Source organism: Rhinolophus sinicus, linkage group LG17, assembly GCF_036562045.2.
Source record: "Rhinolophus sinicus isolate RSC01 linkage group LG17, ASM3656204v1, whole genome shotgun sequence".
NCBI classification, from domain to species: Eukaryota; Metazoa; Chordata; class Mammalia; order Chiroptera; family Rhinolophidae; genus Rhinolophus; species Rhinolophus sinicus.
The window spans coordinates 188,845-205,658 of record NC_133766.1 but is presented as its reverse complement, the minus strand read 5'-3'; the positions used below and the strand labels follow the sequence as shown (position 1 = coordinate 205,658).

At 53.2% G+C, this 16,814-nt stretch overlaps 1 protein-coding gene across 2 annotated transcripts; it reads right to left on the bottom strand.

The window, feature by feature from the left end:
• Positions 1-1,610: 1,610 nt before the first annotated feature.
• Positions 1,611-15,819, bottom strand: PCP4L1 (Purkinje cell protein 4 like 1). Of its 2 annotated transcripts, none has more exons than XM_019712954.2 (3): positions 15,575-15,819; positions 3,615-3,669; positions 1,611-3,017 (listed from the first exon to the last, which is right to left on the bottom strand). In XM_019712954.2, exons 1-3 carry the CDS (start codon positions 15,581-15,583, stop codon positions 2,875-2,877), a joined length of 207 nt encoding a protein of 68 aa, XP_019568513.1. In that variant the 5' UTR covers positions 15,584-15,819; the 3' UTR covers positions 1,611-2,874. The 2 variants fall into 2 exon arrangements, with proteins under 2 accessions (XP_019568513.1, XP_074178476.1); XM_074322375.1 differs by lacking the exon at positions 15,575-15,819 and adding an exon at positions 3,774-3,796.
• Between the last annotated feature and the right edge of the window lie 995 nt (positions 15,820-16,814).

Below are 16,814 nucleotides of genomic sequence, written 5' to 3'. Positions count from 1 at the left end.
ATGAATTCACCACCAAATTGTTATTACAAGGAATGTTAGAGGGACTTCAAGATGGAAAAAAATATATATCAAAATTATGAATCAAATGGCAATAACTACATATCTATCAACAATTACTTTCAATGCAAATGGATTAAACACTCTAAGCAAAAGACATAGGAGGGCTGAATGGAAAAGAAAACAAGACCCTTACATATGCTGTGTATGAGACTCATTTCAGATTGAAAGACACACGTAGACTGAATGTAAAGGGTTGGAAAAAGGTATCTCATGAAAATAGAATCAAACAAAAAAATCTAGCATAGCAATACTTATACCAGACAAAATAGACTGAAACAAAGGCTATAACAGGAGACAAAGAAAGACCCAGGAGTCCCACTTCTGGGTATTTATCTGAAGAAACCCAAATACTACTTCAAGGGGATGTGCATCCATACGTTCACTGCAGCACTGTTTACAATGGCTGAGATGTGGAAGCAGCCTGGGTGTCCATCGCAGGAAGAATGGATAAAGAGGAGGTGGTACATATATACAGTGGACTATTGCTCGGCCAGGGAAGGGAATGTGTTCTCGCCATCTGTGGGGACATGGATGGACTTGGAGGGTATTTTGCTGAGTGGAGTGTGTCAGACAGAGAAAGGCAGATGCAATGAGATTCCACTTATATGTGGAATCTAAGAACAAACAAAACGGAAACAGACTCATAGACACAGGGAACATTTTGATGGTTGCCAGACAGGAGGGGGTTTGGGGGCAAAAAAGGTGAAGGGATTAAGACATACAAACTGGTACTTACAAAATAGTCATGGGATATAAAGTAAAGCACAGGGAATATAGTCAATGACATGGTAATAAGCATGTATAGTGCCAGGTAGGTGTTAGACTAGTCAGGGGGGTCACATCTTAAATTATATGTGTCTCACCACTATGCTGCACACCTGAAATTAATATAAAATGATATGGAATGTAAAAAAAAATGTTTGAGGACAAGTATACGACTTTTGGAGCAAGCGATGATAAAGGGAAAAATCATGTCAGCACCATATTCCAGGTCTGTGGCAGGAACAGTCAGCAGACACCGTACATGGGGGAGCCCCCAGGGGCGGGAGCAGGGAGCACTGCTTTGCCTGCGTGCACAGGCCAGACCAGCGATCCCCATGGCATGTCCATGGGTCGAGGGGACAGGAATGCTCCTGCGTTACAGGCCACACACCAGGTGTGGCAACGAGCTGCCCTCCCATTTGCCCATGAGGCCAGGACAGAAAGCCACTACCAACACGAGACTGCACTCAGAACAGACCCCAGGGTAAGCTCCTTCCTTCCTCGGGCATCAGGAGCTACTTCCTGTGACATAGGCCTTCCCGTGAATCACTGCTCATCCTCCTGATGCCCTGGAGCCACGGGCTCGCTGGGCATGGAGAAGCTCTGGGACGTGGTCCCCGGCTCCCTACACTAGCGGCCACACGGCTTCGACTTCTGTATTCTTGATTCAAGAAAGGAGGGTGAGTACGAGGAAGGGAGGAGAGTTGGGGAGACAGCATTCTTTGCTTGATCTTCAAGCATTTGGCTCTGGTTTCAGTGCATGGACGTCATTTCTCAGCAATGTGAACTCACTTGAAAGCCATCATTTTATTTAATTTGTGGTTTAAAGCCTTCAGTGAGACCGAGTCACCTTCTCTTGCCCCTAAGTGTGAAAAACAGGTGTGGGGGGGTAGGGGGGAGACAAAGCAGCAGGGACGGCTAGGATAGTCATTTGGGGACAGGGAGCAAGGAAAACTGGGTTTGTCCTCAGAGGGATACACACCACATGCGCCCTTAGCCAGGCGGGGACAGAAGGGAACGGGGACAGAAGGGATCAGGCTCCATCCAGCAGGTGTGCAGCCGGCGATGGTGACACAGCAGACGAAGACAGCGTGGCCTGTGTGGACGTGGTCAGGCAGTGCTGTCCCCTTTCCCACCACGGAGTCCATGCAGCTGCCCCCACACCCGCCCCCACCCGCCCCAGAGGCCAGCTCAGGCCAACACTCATACTCCTCCCAGGAAAAACAGAAGTAGAGGTTACATGACCCCACTTGAGGGTTTTTTATATAATTATGCAACATGCTAAAATCACACAGAGTGGCTATTCCTCTCCTGTCCTGACTCCACAGTGGGGCAGGTGGGAGCTACAGGGTCGCTGGTTTGGGTGGCCTCTGGGGACAGTTAGATGTCAGGGCTCAGAGGTAGGCAGGTTAGCAGAGCCCCAAGAATCCTTCACATAACACGCTTTCCTGGCGGTCGCTGTGTCTTCAGAGATCCCCCTTCACTCTTCTTTCCTCCCCACACCTGCCTGAGCCCCGATTTCCCTGCCTCTGCCCTATGCTCCCAGCCCAGATGAGAAAGCCCAGTTTGGGGGGCCGCTACCAGCCCCAGAGACATCCCCTGCAGCTCATGTACTCAGCATGCATGAACTGGAGGCTGCCTGAGTCAGGTCTGCCCGGGGAAGGGGGACCCGGTCCCCACTGTGGCCGAGCTCGGAGCGGGGAAGTTGGAGGTGGTGCTGCAGGAGGGTATGAAGGGGCTGTTACCTGAAGGGGGACTGCTGTGACCACCTTTCCCCGCCCCCACCCTGCCAGGGGCCCTCCTCTCAGCCCCAAAGCCTTGGGAGGCAGGCCCGTCCCAGGGAGAGGCTGGTCCTCCGTTAGGCAAGTGGCAGCTTCCGAATCCCTCACATTCCCTCTGCTCCTTGTGCCCCTAATGCTGTGATGGCTCCAGGGGCCACACAACACAACACATAAGGGTTGAACTCGCCTCAACGACAGGCTAGAGGAACAAAGACACATGGAGTCAGGCTGTGGCGAGGGGAAAGGAGCAGGGGACTGCAAGGCTGGCGACTCAAGAGCTGGCGTCCTTTTTCCTCTTCTGGAACCGCCGGAACTTGCCCTGAATAGCAAGGGCCGCCTTCTCCGTTTCCGGTGCCGTCAGATCGATGTCGATCTCCTCATCCTCCTCGGCCTTCTTGGCGCTGCCGGCTTTGCCTGCAGGTGGTTCCGAAATCTGTGAACACGTGCTCCGGGCGGGCCCGCCCGTCTCTCCAGGCCCCAAACGCAGGGGCTGAAGTCCACTTCCTGCAGAACGCTGTGAGCCCCCCATCTTTGCTAGCCCTGAGAATGCCTGCCCAGTAACTCCCCTGGAAGTCGCATCAGGGCCCCTCAGCTGAAAATTAGCTAGAGTTACTTGGGGGCTTTGCTACTATCCACCAAGCTGCCAGATGTCCTCTCACCACTTCCAGAATCCTACAGAAGCCCTAGGGCACACGCTGTCTCCCCAGCTTGCCCTCAATTTCTGATTGAGACAGTGGCTGGGATCACCGATGAGTTTCCTCCTATCGTGTGTCTGTCTCCAGCCACTCCAGAGCCAGTTTTGCAAACCCAGTGTCAGTACTGGCAGGTGTGCTTCTTAGGAAACAGTGGAAGGCAGCCCCCAGGTAGTCGTTCTAACCCAGTGCTTCGTTTCACTCACCCACGTTCCGGCTACACCTGACTTTCAGGGCTTCCAGACTGACAGCCCTACTTGTCCTTATGTCCAGGTGTCACTCACCTGCTCTACAGACCGCCTCGCCCAAGCCGACTCACCCTTTTCCTCCGGCCCAGGTGCCTGCTTGGTCGCTGGGGATGTTTTGGTGTTAAGCTGGAAAATGAAAGTCAGAACATCAGCCATTCAAGGCAGCTGACGGTGCCACCCCTTAGACTCACCATCGTCACTTCCAAGCCCTCCTATTACCAGGTACGTGCCATAGTCGAAGCTGTGCATCTTGGGACCAGAGGGGGGGAGAAAAGTCATCAGAATTCACCCGCCAAGTCTTTATTGGCCCTAGGGAAAGTGCAGAGGACAAAACAGACAAAAGCCTTGTCCTCGTGGGGTTTGCATTCTAGGGTATAGGCAAATGAACAAACAAAATGATTATCCTGTTAAATGCTACAGAGGAGAGACAGGGAAGGAGGAAGGCAGTGAGTGCTGGGGTAGATATGGAGACGCACAGCTCACAGAGGGGCCCGGAAAGTGCCTCTGGAAGCCGGCACCTGAGCTGAGAGCTGGCAGAGGTGCGTGTCCAGGCCAGAGCTTTCAGGGCCCTGTCGTGGAGGAGTGAGCAGCCTGTTTGAGGACTGGCAAGATTGATGCAGCTGGCGCGGGAAGGGAAGGGAAGGCGGGGGTGGGGTGGGGTGGTGGATCAGCGATAACTGGGGTGCACCGTGCCCCTCACCTGGTCTTACAAGTAGTCACAGACAGAACGCCGACTATGTGTCAGCCCCTTTTCTCTGCACTTTATACACATCAACACACTGCATCCCTGTAACAGCCCGTAAGGCAGGTCTTGCTACTACTCTCCTGTTCCAGAGAGAAAATGAGCTGGGGAGGTGAACTCGCCTAAGGTCACACAGCTAAGAAGTAGCAAAGCCAGGATTTGAATCAGAACAATCTGACTCCAGAGTTCACGCTCTTTAACACTTGGCTGCCATTTCTTAATCTCCAGCCAAAGGCACGATCGTGTGTGCACATGTGGTCGTGTGTGTGCATTTGTGCATGTGTGTGCGTGTGTATGTAATAATGTGTGTGTGCAAGCGTGAGTGTGCACACACCTGAGGAGCATGTCCAACGTGAGGCTGAGTTAACTGGACAACTTCCCCCACGCGGAGCAGCTCCAGGTCGGAAGGACAGTCCCAGGGACCTGATTTCCTTTCGCCCAGTCAGGTAGCTGGATTTCAGGGCCAGTCTCTCAGCCCACCGTCCCCACCACTTTGTCCCCAGACACCCTACAGGGAGCCCAGGAGCAGGGTCCTGCCCTCCGTTAAGGGGAAATCCTACGTGATCTGTGAGAACCTGACCCCAGACCAGGCTGACTGACTCGGCTGCCAGCTCTGCCTGTTGTCCTGACCACCCGACTCTGGCTTTCCCCTGACCTTTGCTCGCTGGCCTCCTGACACCCCCCAGGCTGAGCGCTGTGTGTGTGCGCGAGGGGGGCCACGTGCGAGCAGGGGGGGCTCTGACACAGCCACATCCCCTTTCCCAGCACAGCCTGAGAACTCCAAGTACAAGTTCATCCCACTGCTTCCATTCGGAGCCCCTCGTGTTCCTTCAGGCTGCTATTCCAAGTTTCCACTGAGCCTGGCGCTTCATTCCGTTCAGCCTCTGCCCCCACAGGGGGCCAGTCTCTCAGCTCTCAACACCACCAAACACCCATTAGCAACTGGGAGGCACACAGCTCTTGCCTCCCCAAAGGGCCCCAGTTGCTTTCCTTGCCAACCTTCCTCCCTTCCTTTCATCCTCACCTCTGGGCCCGACGACCCCAGTGTTCCCTGCCGTCATCTCATCTCCGGTGTCTGCCAACTCCCCACGAGTACTTTGTTTCCTCTGCACCTCACAGCTGTGTGCCTCCCTTCTCGTGGGGAGAGGCCTGCTGCCTCAGGGGTCTGTTTCCTTCGGGCTTTGAGACCGCAGAGAGGGATGTGACACAGCAGTCCCCCTTCTCTGCCCACACCTCCTCCCTGGCACTTGTCAGCATTCAGGTGATGTCTGTCCTTCCATCCAGCTCTAGACCCCGCTCCCCTTTGCGCTTCCCGGGCTCTTCACCATCAGCCCCTTCACTGTCTTGTAGGTAAAACCTCTCCCTCGCTTAAAAACAAACAAACAGGCTGTTTCAATCTGAATTCCTTCTCCAGACAACACCAGAATGAGAAGAACTGGGTCTAGGGCCAAGCCTTGAGGAACTCAATATTACAAGGTTAGGGGGATCATTTGAAAAAATCGTGCTGGAATGACTGGACAGCCATATGCAAAAACAAAAAAGCGTAACAAAAGTCCTCAATCCACACCTCGCACCCATACAAAAATTAACTCAAAACAGGTATAAAACCTAAAACTATAAAACTTCTACAAGAAAATATAGGGAAAATAATTCTTTGCAACTTTGGGGTAAACAAAGATTTCGGAGATACACCAAAAGCACAACCCATAAAAGAAAAAAATTTTAATTGAACTTCACTAAAATTAAGCACTGCTGTTTGAAAGACATTTCTGAGAGAATGTAGAGACAAGCTACAGACTGGAGGAAAGTATTTGCAAATCACGTATCTGATAAAGGACTTGCATTCAGACTACATAAAGAACGTTCGAATCTCGATAATGTGAATACAGTTTGTAAAAATGGGTAAGAACTGTATTTGGACACTTCACCAGAGAAGATACATGAACAGCAAATCAACACAGGCAAAGATGTGTAACATTAGTCACTGTGAAAATTCAAGTGAAAACAAGGAGATACCATTACACAGCTGTGAAAACGGTTTTGTCAAATGACAGCACCATACGCTGGGCAAGACAGGGAGTTATCTGGAACTCTCGTCCATCACTGGTGGAAACAGCTACTTGGGCAGTTTCTTCAGCATCCGTTTGTCATACAACCCAGCACTCCCTCTCCTAGGTATCAAGTGAAATGAATACTTACGTCTACACATAAAGCGGTAAGTGAATGTGTATAACAGCTTTACTCGAAATCACCAGCACTTGGAAATTCCCTAAATGCCCGTCAGCTGAGGATGAACAAACTGGGGACGCCATAGGACGGAACACCAACCAGCGATTCAAACAAGGAATGAACTGCTGACACGACACTGTGGATGAAGCTCAAATGCATTCGATCAATGAGAGAAGCCAGACCCTAAGGTCACACATACATTGTAAAATTCCAGTTACACGACATTTCTGGTAAAGGCCAAACTCTCAGGACAGCAGACAGAGTAGTGGCTGCTAAGGGCTGAGTCATGGCAGGAGTGACTACAAAGGGAATTTAGGGACGAAGGCACCGCTCTGTATGTTGATTGCATAGATACATGTTACCTGACCGTATACAGTTGTCAAAATTCGTAGAACGATATACTGATAAGGGTATATTTACTGCATGTAAATTGTACCTGAATTTCCTAAATAGGGAAAAAGGGTTAAGGAGCGGTCAACAAGCCGGCAAAGACTGAGAAGGAGCAATTAGAAAGATGACTGGGGTGAGGGTGGGGGCCAGGCCTCTCATACGTCTCTCTCCTTCTCATAGCTAGACTTCCAGAACTCTCCGTCTCCATCTCCTACCTCCCACACCCTCTCCAACCCACGTCACCCTAGCTTGTACTCCTCTGCGGCTCCTGCTCTTCTTTAGGTGCCCAATGCTCTCGAAGTTGCTAGATCAAATACAAAGGTCAGCTGCACCTGGCTTGACCTCCTGAAGCATTCACCTCTCAGGCATTTCACCTTTCCGTGGCTCCTGGGACACCACGGTGTTCCTGGGTTCTCACCTATCTTTCTGGACACATCTGCCCAACCTTTAGTATGGAGGCTCTTAAGGCTGAGGGTGGGGCTCTCCTGTGTTCTCTCTTCCCGACCATCTTACCTGTCCCTACCACTCCAGTTATCATCTCTCCCAGCGCCGACCAATAGGACAGAGGTGGGCTAATTATAGCCACAGCCAGAGCTGGTCTGCAGCCTGTTTTTGTAAACAAGGTTTGGCTGGAACACAGCCATGCCCACTGCCATCATCTGGGGCCACTTCGGCAGGACAACAGCGGTGTCGTAGTTGCAACAGACACATGGCCCACAAAGCCCAAATCACTCACCATGTGGCCCCTTACAGACAGCTCGGCAGACCCCGTGACAGAGCTCTCTGCAGTGAAACAAGTGTCCTATCCCATGCCGTCCTATATGTGTCCACTAAGCACGAGTGGTATCGAGTACTTTGAAATGTGGCCGGCGCCATCAAGGAAGAAAGCCTATACTTGTGCTGAATTTTAGTTAATAGGCTGCTCCTTAGTCAGGAAGGCCAAGAGCTTCCTGTGGCAGGTAGGCACCGCACTGGGCATCACAGCCCGCCGAGGGCTCAGAAGGCAGTATCCACGCCCCACGTCTCCTTTGAGCTCAGTCTCCATTCACGTGCACACTGCGCAGGAACGCAGGCCCCGCGGGTGTCAGCCCCACCTGCCTGACCTGCTCCTCACAGTGCCTCCTTGTCCAGGCGTGCGGGCCAGGAACCTGGAAATCGCCCTCTCCACACCTTTCCTTGCTTCGCACTGCATGCCCAGGTCAGTACGAGGCCCGTTCACTTTATGTCACCCTGACAGCTGTGTGTACAGAGATCACTGCGAGAGCCCACGTGGGCACCAAGGCTCTGAGGAGGAAGAATAAAATTCCTACTATGGTCTGGGCCACCTCTGATCACTCAATGACCTCATCTCAGGAATAGGCCACGCCCCTTCCCACCTCCGGACCTCGGCTCATGGTTCTCTTACCCCAGCTTCCCTTTTATGTAGTGAATCACCCTTCAGAGCTGTCCTGGAGGAAGCTCTCCTTAGCTCCCCAGACTAGACTAGGGCCCCCATTACCAGTCACAGCACCCATGCTGCTCCCTACACCACTAAAAAATAATTTGGGAATTCGCTACTGAATGGCTGTGTCCTCCGTTTGCACGTGGGTTCCCGTGAGGGTGGGGTGGTGCCTGTCTCACCACTACTGTAGCCCCAGGGTCTAGCACTTGCCTCTGCACACGACAGACACTCAGCATCTGTTGAATGAATGACAGCACTCCTGCTGCACTCTATTCACCACCTCATCTAGGTTTCTGAAACCAGCGTGAGTACAGACGGCTGAGGGGCGCGCCTGCGAGGCCAGTTCAGAGGCCGTCAGAAGGTGCCAGGAGCCAGCTTAGCGCTTTTCCTCACTTCAGCACATGGGCCTGGAAACGAGCAGAGAGGGCAGGGCAAGGCCTACCCAAGAGTGTTAGTTCAGGTTACCTGTGGCACAGCCATGGTGTATCTGTCCTACCACCCACCCCCACCCATCCGATTCCCTAGTTTCCATTTATCTGTGTCACATTAACTGCAACCTCTATACTGCACATAGTAGGTACTCAATAGATATTTGTTTATGTGAATTAAAATTTTCTCAAGCCTGAAACTGCTGGGAGAAGCAACATGGTGAATGGTCTTGTAACTTGACCTGTTCTTCTATTCAACCCGAGGCGCAGTCCTTCAAAATAACAACTATGTTAGTACATGCAGGTATTTCATATATATTTTCTCTAGCTCTTTTCTTTCACCGTCAAGTAGATGTTGTGTGTCTTCTGCAGATGGGAGGCCCGAGCACAGCAAGGCTGTGGTTTCCCCAATGTCACACACCAGGAGTGGTGGCGCCGGTCGAACTGAGTCCACGCTCATGCAGGATGCACCCACGTCTGTCTGACTCCCCCTGGAGTCACCTGGAGTCAAACAGCTGGACAAGTTCGTGTCACTAAGTGGGAGTGTGTGCGTGGGATGGCTCGAAGGACCCTTGGCACGGAAGTCTCAGGACTGGCCTCTTTTTACTCTAAACCACATCCGAAATCACAATGTCCCTGTCTTCCCAATGTCTAGCCCCCCCCAAAATGCTGGCAGTGGCTCTCCACCTCTGGTAAGGGCCCCACAATGGTTTGCTTGGACGGAGATTATACTCTGTAAGCCAGTGCCTGGCCTGCAGCCCTGGGGCACCGGCAGCTCTCCCAGGTGAGGGGGCACAGGAGGGGCCCTCTAGCACAACCTCTGTAAATGTTCACGTTTCATTTCAAAGAACCTGAGGCATTTTTTTGAGGTGTGGACCACAGGGAGCTGAGACAAGTGCTCAGGAGCACAAAAACCTGGCGTCCTTAGGGCTTTGTCTCACACAGCCGAGCGCGTGGGCTGCGGCTGGCTCGGAAGGACACTGTTTTGGCAAAGCACCTAAGAACAGGCCAAGCGGGAGCACCTTAGATGACACTGCCCACGGCCACTACTGGGAGCCGGTTCCCAATAACTCTGGGCCCCACTTACCCTGCCCCCTTCTCTAGCTGTGGTTCTTACTTTCTTTGTTTCTTTCATCTGTAATGATGTTGCCACAGCAACACAGCAACCATTGTCACCAGAAGGGGCAAGACAGTGTCTCCCCCTCTGCTCCAAGCAGGAAGTCAGAACTAACCTTGGGAAGGGTAAACTACCAAGATTTCCCCATCCTCAGCCTTTAAAAAGGGCTCACAGATTATCAGCAATCAACAGGGGTGAAGGGGCCGTCACACCTGCCAGCATGCGCCCTGCATGGGCTCCGCTCTCCTGGATGCTGGGCAGTGAAAACAGATTATGCACGTCCTAGCCGTTCTGCTGATCGGGCACTCGGATCCTGTCCCACAGACCAGGGCAGGGAAACCAAAAAAGGGCCTGAATCCTAAAAATCCTAAATATGAGCTCCAAAGACCTCTTTCTTGCCTTTGTCTTGACATAAATCCTAGGCTTTGTAAGCTCTCTGTTTGCTTCCGAGGCACAGAAAGTGAGGGAGACAGGAGTTATTGCATCTGCTTCCAAGTGGAGACAGAGGCTTCAGCCCCCCAGGGGCGCCTCTCTCCCTGCTGACACACTCTCCCTCAATGGCAAGTGAAGGTCACTGCCAGAGGGCCGCAGAGGCCTCCCATCTCCTGCAGCCCCTGAGAGACCCTAGACCGGCTGTTTTGGGAGCCGGGTTGGAACTGTTTCAATTCTTTCAGTGCAGCAACCAGCTGCAGTCTTCAAACAGCTTCAGAAAGACTTGTTCAAGGTCACCCTCAAGACACTAACAGAAATAGAACTAGGAATCCTTACTCCAGGTTCCGCATACACACGTCCTCCTCCTAATACATGGAGTATAACCCGAATGCCTTATATCCCACATGCCAAAAGGAGCAGAGCTCCACACCCGGGTCTGTCCCTCTCCCTGCAGCCCCCCCCACCCCTTTTCCTGAACAGCCGCACCCCCACTGGACTCAGAAGCAGAGCCCCTTGCCTCCCCCCAGGTGTTCATGAGTCAAGGCCCCGGCAGGCCCCCCAGCATGGGCTTCCGCAGTGCAATGAGTGGGTCTTCGTGGTGCTCTGCATACAGCTTGCAGCTGTCTTCACCCCATACTAGGCTGGGGGAGCTGACAAAGCATCTTTTATTACTATAATCTTCAATGTGCATCCCACCCATGGCGTTAATGTCCCAAAATAAATGCATTAATACCCCCCGCAGCCTACACAGCAAACACTCAACCGCAGGGCATTGTGTGGGAGGGAGGCAGCGCCAGGACCACAGAACGTGGCCCCTTTCCCGGGTGGGGGCTGGGAAACCTCCGTGGGCGTGCCTGGGAGTCAGCCTGGGCAGAAGCAGCAATCCGCGGGGTGGGGGTGGGGGGCACACGACTGTTCACCGGATGCAGAGCTCTTGGAAAGAGGGGTTGGAGACCTGAGCTGACCGGGCTCACTCTGGCAGGTAAAACAATTCTGGGGCAAGTCGAGCCATTTCGAGCAGCGGGATCTGGCGGATGGATTTAGAAAATCATGCACGTGGGATTCCGGGATCCCAGGAGACTGTCGGCGCTCACTTTGCCAGCCGACTTCATTCGTCTTTTCCTCCTTCCTACACTTCTCCTCCCAGAGCCTGTGTCCTCTCCTTGGAAGTCAAGTGGCTAAAGGGAGGACTCCACGCCGCTGCCTGTCTGCTCAGAGGGCGCAGCGCCGTCGGTAGACAGACGCCCGCCTTCCTGCGCTGCGCCCTCCACGTCAGACGCTTTTGGTCCGAGGGTGCTCTCGTTTCCGTGCTTCCTCTGGTCTCCGATGCTCTGCAGTTGTGCGAATCGGTGATGGACACTAAGACCCCGTGGAGAGGGGGCCCCCAGGCTTCCGCTTTCCCTCGCGCCCACTCACTGGCCTACCCCACCCTGGCAGTCACCGCACGTGACCCTGTACAAAGGGGTAGACTTGGCCCGCCTGGTGTTCTGCCAAAATGCACCCGGTTGATAAATATCATCCAGGTCAGTCCCTCTTCTCTCTGTCTCTGTCCACTCGCGCAGCATTTATTAAATCGCACTGCTTAGATTGCCTATGGAAACTACTTGTAATATATTCCTTAGAAGTCGCATGTTAATTCAATCATTCCGTATTCACTAGGGGACATGTGGGAGTCGTCTTACGGAAAGGTCTTCTGGGACAAGAAGTCCGCAGTCTGTGCCCTCGTCCTGGTTCTAGGACTGTGGAGACTCAGCTAAGGTTTGGGCCTCAGTTTCCTCACACGTAAAGTGGGAAGATTGCTCCAGATGACTGAGAGCTCCCCTTAGCAACTTGGAAATTACATCACTAAAATGTTTTGATATATTATTCGAAATTTTCTTGGTGAAAGACACCTGTGTTTGTATCTTGAAGAATGTACACCAACTTAAGTTGGTTTGTTTTTTGTTTTTCAAAATAGAATTTTGAAAGACAATATGGAACTGTAGACAAATAGAAAGAAAACAGGGGGAGGCATTCATAGAACCACTACCTGGAAAAGACGGTTACTGACCTGATCCTTCTTCCTCCCCTCCCTCTGAAGCCCTGTCGCCTCACTTTCATCAGTTAAGACCCTCTACAGACAGACACCAACGATGCATCAGATTTGTGTTGTGGATTCCAGCCATGTTATGTACGGCCGTCTTCCCCTAGAAACACTCGACACTCTAAGAGGTGACTGATCACAGCTGTGGCTCAGGAAAACAGTTGTCCCTATTCCCGGGTCACAGGATGACAAAATCATCCACTTGTACCAGCCAGAGGCTCCTGCTCAGGCAGCTAAGCCAACAACCTGGGTGGCTGCCTAAGAAACGGAAGAGCAAGTTCTAGAACCAAGTTCTAGTTTCCTTCAGAAGACAGATATTTCCAGAGGTGGAAGGCATTCCGGTATCCAGTAGCTAGTCCTTTGATTTTATATGTGAATATAACCGTAATAATAACGAAATACCAATGAGAATGAGAAACCTGGATTCCCTCCAAATCCCTACCTGCCTGGCTCACAGAAGACATAACACAAACTTCCATCATGGGGAAGCCTGAAGCCAGAAAGATAAGCACAGGAAAGAGAAATTGCCCCCAGAAGTGTGATACCCCATTCCTCTGACCCAGGAGGACAGAAGCAGAGTAACAAAGGAGGGGTACCACTTCTAAGCTCTCCCCCAGTGACAAGTCTACTGACCTGTCCCTTGCTCCAGCCCCTGCAGCCAAAGCACAGATACCGTGAGGACAGTGACCACTTGTCCGTGACCCCCATTTCAACAGAGTGACCGCTGGACCAGAGGATCCCTCCAGCAGGGCTCCTCCCAGCTGAGACATGCAAGAGGGTCACAGCGTTAAGCTACGTCCGCGACAAGAGGTTACAGGCAAGAGCTCTCAGGGACTGACTGCACCTCCCAGGCGTGGGGGAGCCAGAGGGAGCCCCTCAGCGGGAGGGCGGCCTGCGACCCACAGCCCTGGAGTCCTGCTGCAGCGGCGAGTGCAGACAGCTGGTGCCCTGCAGCTCGTCCTCCACACGCACACGCAGGGCATGGCCCGCTGCAGTGCCGAGGGGCAGCATGGCCACCGAGGCCCAGTGGAGCCCAAAGCCTCCCCAGCAGCCCCACCGGAATCCCTGCGCTTTCACTGGTTCTGGGTCTGGAGTCCTCTCCAGCTTCTGTTCTGTTGAAATGGGAATCTTTAAAGAGATACGAAGTCCTCTCAGTTCATGCATTTTCTCAAGTAAGGAAATAAGCAGGTGGAGATGTGAGGCTTATAGAAGAGTCTGGGTGCACAGCGCTTTCCTGAGCCAGGCTCTTCAACCTGGAATAGGAGACCCCTGGGGCTGGACTGAGACCTGAGTCTAGCGTCTCCCTGGAGCTCCAGAGCTCTGGGCAACACTTCCGCTTTTCATCACACTTTCACAAGAGGAAGAAAACAGGCTGGCTCCTGGCCTCTAGGGAAGCAGAGACCCTTTGGGGATCTGGTTCAGACAGCTGGTCTCTGTGTTCACCCAGGTGGCTGCTTCTGGATTTTACAAATACGCATCCCGAAGCCAGGCTCAGCTCTGATTAGGAGGTGGCTCTGGAGGTGATCGCTGGTTGGAACGAGTTCCTCTGACCACCTGAGGCTGGGCAGCCCCGCACACACTGACAGCAAGTCTCCATCCCCGTCCCACTCCCATCGTTCTCCCAAGTTCAGCTGCTACATCAAGACTTGACTCTCCCATGAAACACCAGATTGTTTTCCTTGCCACTGAAACAGCTTTGTCACTCCACCAAATAGCACCCTAAATGTCAGCCCCTGTAGTGTGTCCTGCAGGGAGGCCGTGCACTTCCCCCAAAAAAGCTCAGACTAACCACGCATCTTCACGTTGGCATAGCCTTCAGATCACAAACTCCCAGGGGAGGCTTGACTTGCAACTTTCAGATTTAGAAACACAAGGGGGGGGGGGCATTGAACTCTAGACCTCAGTGAAAAGAGGGCAAAGAAAAACTCTCTTCTCATATTAGGTCTGAAAGAAGCAAGAGGAAAGCAAAGTGAACTTTTTTTTTCTTTTCTTTTTGAAAGGCTGCCATGGTCGGGGTCACAACTAGCTGAGGGACTAGAAACCACTTTGCCATCTGCAGCCTCCAGACTCGCTGAATTTCCCAGGATACGCCCTGTGGACATGGCAACCAGGACAATATAGCAGTTGGCACGAATTGGCTCCTCGGACGACAACTTTCAGTGGGAGCCTGCAGAGCTCCGACGAAAGATGACGAACTAAACAGACCTAGGATCCAGGGCCCTATGCCTTCACCGAGCTCTTGCTATCCTTGAGAATTTCTGTGACACTGAAAAAGAAACGGAGATAAGAACGGCCAACAGAGATGGAGTGCCTGCCCTGTGCCAGCTACTGTTCTAAGTACCTTCCTATACAATCTCATTGAATCATTAGGACACCAGTTATCCTCGTTTTACAGATAAAAAGCTGAAGCACAGAAAGGTTTACTAGCTCGCTTAAGACCACGCAGCTGGTAAGTATATGGGTTCAGAGCTGGCATCTGGCAGACAGCTGAGCAGTCAGACTTGACATGAGACCCTCAGTACTAGGAAAGGGGTCGCAGAGAGCAAGCTTGCGTTCAGCGGGAAGGAAGATGCACGTTGCTGAACATGAGCCGGTGCTACAAATACAGTCGGACAATGGGCGGGGTCCTTCCCAGTTCTGCTGTGACCCCCTCCCATGAGCAGCGTCCTATGGAAAGGACACCCCAGTCAGTGGGCTGGGCCCGGCTGAGACGGACACCACGGAGCCGGACAAAGGCCGAGGAGGTCAGAAGCACTGAGGCGGGAGGTCCACTCTGCAAGGGGACATGTCCCCAGGAGCCGGCCCTGCCGGTTCCGAATGCCAGACGGCCCCTGCAGCGGTTGCTTCCGGACTGGAGGATGGAGGGGAGGACGCCCCCGCAGGGCAGGGGGCTGCAGTCCCCGTAGGATGCAGGCGCGCAAGAGCAGCACCAGGGCCAGACGGGGCCACAGCCGGGGCGTGGAGGGGAGCAGCGCCCCGGGAGGCGACTCACCACCTGCGACCGCGGCCCCCCCAAAGCACCACCCGCAGCGGGGACGTAAAGCCTCCCGCTTCCCGTCGCTTCCCGGAGACTCCGGACTGCACGGCCCCCTCGCCCTGCCCCCTGGGACCGGAGCCGCACCCCTGGCCCCCCGGGACCCGAGCGGTGGGGCCGGGCGGCGCCGCTCACCTCGCTCATCGCGGCGGCGGGACGGAGCGGGCGGCAAGTGCGGGAGGCGGGGCCCTGGGGGCTGCGCGGCGACCGCGGCGACGGGCCGGGCTCTGTGGTGGCGCCGCCTGACCAGACGAGGGGAAGCAGTGCCGGGAGCCGCTGCTCCGAGCCGGCGCCCGGCCCTCGGCGCTCGCTCACCGCCCGGCGTCCGCTCCGCGGGTCCCGTCAGAGCCCGTCCAGTCAGCCGCTCCGCGCGCCGCCTCGGGCCCCGCTCTTTATAGTCAGCTCGGGCCCCGCCTCCAGCCTGACCAATAGGAGCTCCTCTTGCCGCCGACTGACAGTCCCTCGCATCCAATGGAGGCAGGCTCGGAGGTCTGCTGCATTTCCAACTAGGGTAAGACAGTCAGAGCGCGGGAAGGAGGGGCGACTGTCGGGGGATGAGAGCCTGGAACCTGAAGTAGGGGAGCAAAGGAGGAGGAGGAGGGAGACGGCAGGGAGGAGCGAGTGAGTCTGAGAAAGCAAAGAAAGAAGAGCTGGAAGGAAATCAAGAGGGCACATGGGATGCAGGAAACAATGAATGAAAGGGGTAAGCCAAGAGACACTGCAGATTAAGATTTAGTGATAGGATGGCAGTCTGCGCGAGAAGGGCGCAAAGGAGGAAGGGAAGGAGAGACAGACAGACAGACAGACAAGTGGACAGTGTTCTGTGGCAAAGAACAGGAGACTTGTGAAGTACTTGATTTGGAAGACCATAAATCGTGGGAGTTGAAAGGCATGTAGGATTTATCAACCCTAACTCACATAATGAAAAGAAAACAAACAAACAAAAAAACACCCTGCCCAACAAAATAACGATCCCCTAGCGTCCACCTAAACAGCTAATGAGCTCCTCCCCCCAGCTTCTTTGTTCCACTTCAATCTGACCGGGGGCCTCCAGTGTGCCAGACCTGGTGTTGAAGCTATAAAAAAAGGAGACAGACACACTTACGAACTTGCACGTATTGTTGCCATTAAAATGGATTTCAGCATGCAAGTTCTGGTTCCTAGTCTAGCTGGTTTCTTCCTGCAATTCAGGTAGCAACCCACTGGTGCGTGTTTGAAGACCAAAACTAGCCAAGTGGAGTCTGCCCAGGTGTAGGGACCAGATGTGAAAGATAAGGCACTGTCCAGTCTATACAGATTATTTTTTAATAAGATGGAACTTCACTGAATAGTTACTGTGTTGTATAAGTTTTAAGAAAAAGAAAAAAATAACAGG